The following is a 7,942-nucleotide window of genomic DNA, read 5'->3' as shown; positions in this document are numbered from 1 at the left end:
AGCGTAGTCGCTGATTGCATACTGAATCAGTTTGTGGGTTGAAGGTCTCTAGGGTATGGTAGAAACTCGCCAGGTTCCAGTGAATGGCGTTGACGACTTTGATCGTTGCTGTTGACAAATTCGGTGATCCATTTCTTCATCCAATATTATTTCTTTGCTTTAATCGTAATCAGAAATTGGTTAAAGTGTCGTGCTAGACAATCACTACTCTTATGGCGCAATTAGTCCATATCAATTCGATATTGGTAACAGGAGCAAATCGTGGCTTGGGATTGAAACTGATCGAGGTGTTACTCGCATCCAGTAATCCTCCCAAACATGTTTTCGCTTGCTACCGAGATGCTGGCAGAACAACGGTAATTTGTGAGCATTGCAATGGATATCATTGATGTATAGGTCGAATTGTTTTAGGCAATCCACTTGAGCTACGATTGAATACTACAGTTGGAAGGCCATCATTGACAGCGAACGACTGGATAGAGAAAGGATACAATCTTGACTAACCTTGTTGTTGACGAGATAGTCGTAGTGTATTCCAGTTCTCGATAGCAGTAGACTACGGCCAAGTTAAATGAACAACGTAGTGGATCAGTTACAAGTCGAACTTTATCTCCTGTTGCCATGACCCAGCTATGATATATAAAGTGTTCTCATAAAGATACTGGGTTAGAGTAATAAAAAAAAATATCTATCACCATAAGATAATCCTGCCGTCGGCAATGGCTGTCACCTAGCATTAAAGGGATTTCTTTCAGAAATTACACTTGCTGCATCCTCTGATGAATGGTAGCTGTATCAACACTTACTTTATTAAGATGTACAGTTCTACACGACATACTATCACTGTATTGCCAACATAAAACTACTGTAATTAGCTGAAATCACTACAGTAACCTTATTCGATAATGTCCCTATTAGGCGACGAAGAAATGCTCATCATCGGTACTTGAAACTTCAATCCATCACAGTAGAGCATACCCATATTGGATTTTCCATGACAAATTCATTAGCAGCCACTTTTAATTGAATTAAATATTTTGTATCTGTTTTATGATAAGTATAATACAATAGTAATCAATTCACGATCATTCCTTTTATTTTTGATCACTGTAAACACGTAGAGTATTAAATGTTATGGTTAATCCTCCTAACTTAATATGATATATAGCTCAATGACCATTCAACACATATGAAAGTAATTGTAGCTATAGCTCTACAGTGCATGGCTAAATTAAAGTTGTACGCGTTGATCAAAGATATCTGTGCAATTGAGAAAGTAGTATTGCGGAGGTGTAGTTCTACATCATAACAAGCTATGAGGTAGGTTTGCTAGGTTGAAGAAAAATACGGATATTTTACATTTAAGCAATATCATCATGGTTTATAACCTCAGTGTGCCAGTTGAATAGTTTTCAGTTTCATTAGATATCTATTTTGGCAGAATGGATGCTTCATATAAATATAGTAAATAAAGGGACAACGCATACGTGCTTTCATGTTATTTTTGCATCTGGAAATGGTTTGTACTCTTCAGCAAACATGTAAAATCGCATTACTTTTTCAAGGCAGTTTTACTAAAAGATAAAGATGGAAATCGTTTTCTGTAAAACTGATAGAACATAGTAAGACTAGATATCTGTTATAATATTAATCAATTAATTATTGCTGCTTAATGTGTCTTCAGTTGAGTAGCATTGGATTTCAATTCATTAGTAGATATTCTAGTTACCTTATTACAATTTACAAATAATGTTTAATTATAAACGATAATATAGGATTTACAGAAATTAGCATCAAAGCATTCCAATTTGAAGTTGATCGAGATGAGTAAGTACGCTACCTAAAAGCTAGGGCTAGTGCCTTTACAATTTTGCATTTATTGACGTGAAATCGATTTGAATTAATCGCTCAATATTACTATTAAATCAATGGAAATAGACGTTACAAGTGATACAGAAATTCAAAGTGCATTTAGCACTGTAGAATCGATGATATCGAACGATGGACTTGATGTTCTGGTCAACAATGCTGCAATTCTTGATAAATCAAATCTACGCGATATTACTCCTGAAATAATGGAAAATTCATTTCGAATCAATACAGTAGCTCCGTTAATGATTGTAAAGGTAATAAAAATGACTATTCGACCCGTTTACAAAATATAGATTCTACAGCCAATTGAACTCGTTAACTGCTTTAGCTGAGACTGCAATTATCGTACTATCAATTTCTTATATCGATTGCTTTCATGTTACAGGCTTTCCTTCCTCTACTGGAAAAGCCCAAAGACAATACTGTAAACGGTGCTATTTTAAATATTAGCTCTATAGCCGGATCCTTAATTAAATCGTCATCGTTACCGGATAGATATCCATATAAATGTAGCAAAGTTCGTATTATTAAGTCATAGACAGCCTATATTACTATATACATGAATAAATATCCTATTTTTAGTTGCTATCGTTGTAGAATTAAATTTATTCGAACATACGTAATTATATTTCTACCTTATTTACAGGCCGCACTAAATATGATTACGAAAACTTTAAGTATTGACTTGAAAGATAAAAAAATTGCCGCTTTAGCAATACATCCTGGTTGGATGGCAACTGATATGGGAGGATCGAATGCTCCACACTCTCCGGAACGATCCGCCAGAGCTATTATTGACTTGATAAGTCAGCTGACAATGGATAAAAGTGGAGAGTTTGTTAATATTCATGGAGATGCAATACCGTGGTAATTTTAGGTTAGGTTGCAATCAAATTGGAATTGTTACAAGATGTTTTTCGCATTGAGGCAGGAAGCCCGTTGACTTCTTATGTTGATTTTAATAACCATTCATAGCATATATATTACAATATGTCATGAAGCTAGGTTGAAAAATTTTGAAAAGTAGTTATATCAGTAAAAAGCTGATTATCGTTCTTTTAAATAGAAGTTCAATTATACTGTAGTAAGGTACACGGTTCTAATTCGTTATCTGGTTTAATAAAAGCCTTCACTGTAAATGCTGTCATTTATCTCTTCCTAACAGTAAATGCTTGAATAAGGTCGTTTTCTCTACTGCAGATCTCGGAGAGTTCAACGGAGATCACCTTAGAGTAGATAGTAAAGTTTTGGTCTGATCACAAAGGCTGCTTCGTGACAAGCTAATATTACTAATTATACTGTAATTATAAAATGAGTAGAGCACAATTCAAATGATTTTTTCTGCCAACCATTTAGCACAGGCTATCACTATATGTTTCATGGAACGCTCAACTTTATAAATGTCTATCAGGAATGAACATTATATGATAAGACATGAACTACTAAAGTAGATCTTTATCTAGTAGTCTATGGACTCCATGGATAAGGATAGAAAGGAATTATCTGAAGTTAAGTATTGGATATTGTAATCTTGTAAGTCGGTCATTAGTAACATTACTACGGGAATAACCGGAGTTTAGCCGTACTCCCTCTGCTGTAATCTGAGCTTATGAAGTCAACGTTAATGAATAGTGCCAGTCCAAATTTAGATTGCCATAATGATTGCATTAGTTAATCATTCCTATCTTGGAGGTAGACAGCGCTTAATTAGAATATGTCCAGGAATCAGTCAGTCCAAATTACAGTAGGCAGAGTACTATTTAAAATCTGAATGATTGAGCAAGATTAAGCAATAGTTCGCATCCGTGAGCACAGTAACTGTAGCGTAGTTACTTTCCAGTAGTGCATGGTTTAACCCATATTAAATTATGTCTAGAACTTTGATCATTGCTGTTGACAAATTCGGCGATCAGTGATCCATCTCTTCATCAAGTATTATTTCTTTGCTTTAATCGTAATCAGAAGTTGCTTAACGTGTCGTGTTACACAATCACTACTCTTATGGCGCAATTAGTCCATATCAATTCGATATTGGTAACAGGAGCAAATCGTGGCTTGGGATTGAAACTGATCGAGGTGTTACTCGCATCCGTTAACCCTCCCAAACATGTTTTCGCTTGCTACCGAGATGCTGGCAGAACAACGGTAATTTGTTAGCTTTGCAATGAATATCATTGATGTATAAGTCGAATTGTTTTAGGCAATCAACATGAGCTACGATTGAATACTATAGTTTTAAGGCCATCATTGACAGCGAACTACTGGATATAGAAATGATACAATCTTGACTAACCTTGTTGTTGACGGGATAGTCGTAGTGTATTCCAGTTCTCGGCAGCAGTAGACTATAATAAAGTTGAATGAACAACGTAGTAGATTAGTGTATCAGGGCTTTCGATGCTCATGTGAACGTACCATTACAAGTCGAACTTTATCTCCTGTTGCCATGACCCTGCTATGATATATAAAGTGATCTCATAAAGATGCTAGGTGAGAGTATTAAGAAATTACACTTGTTGTATCCTCTGACGAATGGTAATAGTATTAGATAGCGTCTCTCTTAGGCGATGAAGAAATGCTTACGATGGGGGTACTTTAAATTTCATTCCATCACAATGCAGCATGTCCGTATTTAAATTTACAGCCATTAGGTCCATTACTAATGTAAAGTGATGACAAATTTGTTAACAGCTCATCTTTACATTAACCAAATAATTTGAATATGTTTTATGGTAAGTGTAGTACATTAATAGTAATAAATTCAGGAAGACTCCTTTTATTTTAACTACTGTAACATGTTGAATATTAATATTATGGTCTATCCTCGAAACTTTATATGATGAATAGCTCAACGATCATTAATTAGATATGAAAAGTAATTGTAGCCACAGCTCTACAGTGCATGGCTAAAGCAAAGTTGTACATGGATAAAGGTGTCTGTAAGGCAAACTAGATAGAGTAGTACCTAGAGTTTCAATAGACAAAGTAGAATTGCGGAGGTAGTTCTACACAATAACAAGCTATGGGGTAATTTTGCTAGGTAGAAGAAAAATACGGATATTTTACATTTAAGCAATATCATCAGGCTTAACAACGTCGGTGTGCTGGTTGAATAGTGTCTAGTTTTATTAGATAACTATTTTGATATAATGGATGCTTTATACAAGTGTAATGATTAAAGGGACAATGCATACGCGCTTACATGTTATTTTTGTATCTGGAACGGCTTGCATTCATCAGCAAACATTTAAAATTTCACTATTTTTCAAGGTAGTTTCACTAAAACATAAAGGTAGAAATCGTTTTCTGCAAAACTGATAAAACATAGTAAGGCTAGATATGTCTGATATTTTAATATTAATCAATTATTGCTGCTTAATGTATCTTCAGTTGAGTAGCACTTTATTTTAATCCACTAGGAGATATTCTAGTTACCGTATTACAATTTACAAATCATGATTAATGATAGATTAATTATTAATGATTATAACCTATACTCTTAATAATATAAGTTCATATATTGTTAATCATTGTACAATGTACATACAAGTAGGATTTACAAAGATTAGCATCAAAGCATTCCAATTTGAAGTTGATCGAGATGAGTAAGTACGTTAATTAAAAGCTAGGAGTAGTACCTTTACAATTTTGCATTTATTTTACTCGATAAAAATTTTGGATTAATCGCTCATTATAGATGTTGCAAGTGATACAGGAATTCAAAGTGCATTCAGTACTGTAGAATCGATGATACCGAACGATGGACTTGATGTTCTGGTCAACAATGCTGCAATTCTCGATAAATCAAATCTATGTGATGTTACTTCCGAATTAATGGAAAATTCATTTCGAATCAATACAGTAGCTCCGCTAATGATTGTAAAGGTAATAAAAATGACTATTCGGCCCGTTTACAAAACATTCATTCTACAGTCAATTTAATCACCAACTTAACGTGTAAGCTTGAGAATGTAATTACAAGTCTTTAATATGATTTTTATCAGGCGATCATATACGCAAGACACCTATCTGTTATTAGAAGTTATAATGAATGTAATGATTTCAGCTAATTGCTGTCGTTATGTGTTAGAGAAATACAGTGATAACATATAATGTAGAACTGTATGTCTTAACAAAGTGCTGTAAGTATCGATTAGGCTAGTATGATGAAACAGCTCACATGCTAACTCGTTAGCTACTATAGCTGAGACTGCAATTATCGTACTATCAATCTCTTTTATAAATTGTTTTCGTGTTACAGGCTTTCCTTCCTCTACTGGAAAAGCCCAAAGACAATACTGTAAACGGTGTTGTTGTCAATATTAGCTCTATAGCCGGATCCTTAATGGAATCGTCATCGTTACCGGATAGATATCCATATAAATGTAGCAAAGTTCGTATTATTAAACTGCAGACACCCTATGTCATTGTATATACATAAATACGTATCCTAATTTTAATTGGTATCGTTGTAGAATTAAATTTATTCGAACATGCGTAATTATATTCCTACGTTATTTATAGGTGGCACTAAATATGATTACGAAAACTTTAAGTATTGACTTGAAAGATAAAAAAATTGCCGCTTTGGCAATAGACCCTGGTTGGATGGTAACAGATATGGGAGGACCGAATGCTCCACTCTCTCCAGAAGAATCAGCCAGAGCTATTATTGACTTGATAAGTCAGCTGACAATGGATAAAAGTGGAGAGTATTTTGATATTTATGGAGATGCGATACCGTGGTAATTTGAGTCTGGCTTGCAATCGAACAAGAATTATCACAAGATGTTCTTCGTATTGGGGCAGAAAGTCCGTTAACTTCTTATGCTGACTTTAATAATCGTTCATAGCATACCTCTTACAATATATTATGAAGATAGGTGGAAAATGGTTACATCAAGGCTTATGACCTAATTTTACTTTTCTTAGGTGACTCAAACTAACAATACGCGCAAACTCTTTGACATTCTTGTGAAAAATTTAAACAATTTTACATCCTATAGACGTTAATTGTAAGGCAGTTCTACTTTTGGTTCGTCATATCGTCAAGCTTTCGTTTTATTACGAAATATACATACTCAATGGATTTAATTCTCTCTACTGTTTGTAATATTGACTTGTTTTGTAATCAGTTGCATATACCTACAGGTTTTAAATAAATTACTCACGCACTGAAATATTACGATGCAATGATAGATCGAAGTAGGTAGTACTTAAACCTAGAATTAAAACTGTGCCACTTAAACTAACGATTTATTTCTATTTATAATACCAGAAATGTTTTTATAACTAGTATTAACAGTTATACGGTAATTATAAAATGCATAGAGTAGAATTCAAGATATTTTATTCAGCGGATCATTTAGCGAAAGCTATCGCTAAGTATTTGATGAAACACTGAAGTTTATAAATGACTACCAGGAATGAACATTATATCATAAAGCACGGGCTACTATAGTCGATCATTTTCTAGTAGCCCATGAATAAGGATAAGGTATTATCTGATGTTAGATAGATTAAAAGTATGAAACTGTATTGAACATTATAATCTTATGAGTCGGTCATTAGTAACATTACTAGCGGAAATAGTGGGATTTTAGCTATACTCTATACGCTGTAATCTGAGCATATGATGTCAACCATGTCGAATAGTGGTAGTCCAAATTTTATAATCGCCCCTACGAATGCATTTGAAATGTATAAAGTATGCAGGCATTAGGGCTTTCACGACTGTATAGGCAAGTCAATATACACCTTCAACACGTGTAGTATTGAGTCTTAGATTGTTCACCAGCAAACCTATAATGATAGAATACCATATAAATTATACTGATTAATTATTTCTATATATTACATGGATAGGGCTATCTTCTAGAAGTAGACAGCGCTTAAGAATTGCGGACGAGTGCAATATATAAGAATAGAAGTTCATGTAGCTCACGCTAATAATACCCCATACACGCGTATTCAAGAAAGCAGTAGTTTAGAAACTACTGTAGAAATAAATAGTCTGACTCTGTTTTGTTGATGTAACATTAGCAAGATTAACTAACTTAAATAGCTGTTG

General features: G+C 34.0%; 2 protein-coding genes across 2 annotated transcripts; both read left to right on the top strand.

The window, feature by feature from the left end:
- Positions 1-212: 212 nt before the first annotated feature.
- Positions 213-2,743, top strand: TRIADDRAFT_31297 (uncharacterized protein; the record flags this gene model as incomplete). Its single annotated transcript, XM_002116734.1, has 5 exons — positions 213-356; positions 1,776-1,827; positions 1,939-2,126; positions 2,258-2,389; positions 2,519-2,743. The coding sequence occupies 5 exons, from the start codon at positions 213-215 to the stop codon at positions 2,741-2,743; spliced, it is 741 nt and encodes a 246-aa protein (XP_002116770.1).
- A 1,130-nt stretch (positions 2,744-3,873) lies between these two features.
- On the top strand, positions 3,874-6,755 carry TRIADDRAFT_64296 (expressed hypothetical protein; the record flags this gene model as incomplete). Its single annotated transcript, XM_002116733.1, has 5 exons — positions 3,874-4,017; positions 5,426-5,477; positions 5,570-5,757; positions 6,134-6,265; positions 6,397-6,755. 5 exons carry the CDS (start codon positions 3,874-3,876, stop codon positions 6,619-6,621), a joined length of 741 nt encoding a protein of 246 aa, XP_002116769.1. The 3' UTR covers positions 6,622-6,755.
- Positions 6,756-7,942: the final 1,187 nt, after the last annotated feature.

Source organism: Trichoplax adhaerens, genomic scaffold (assembly GCF_000150275.1).
Source record: "Trichoplax adhaerens TRIADscaffold_17 genomic scaffold, whole genome shotgun sequence".
In the NCBI taxonomy this organism is placed as follows: domain Eukaryota; kingdom Metazoa; phylum Placozoa; class Uniplacotomia; order Trichoplacea; family Trichoplacidae; genus Trichoplax; species Trichoplax adhaerens.
Note: the sequence above shows the minus strand (reverse complement) of the source record. Positions and strands in the feature narration are given on the sequence as shown.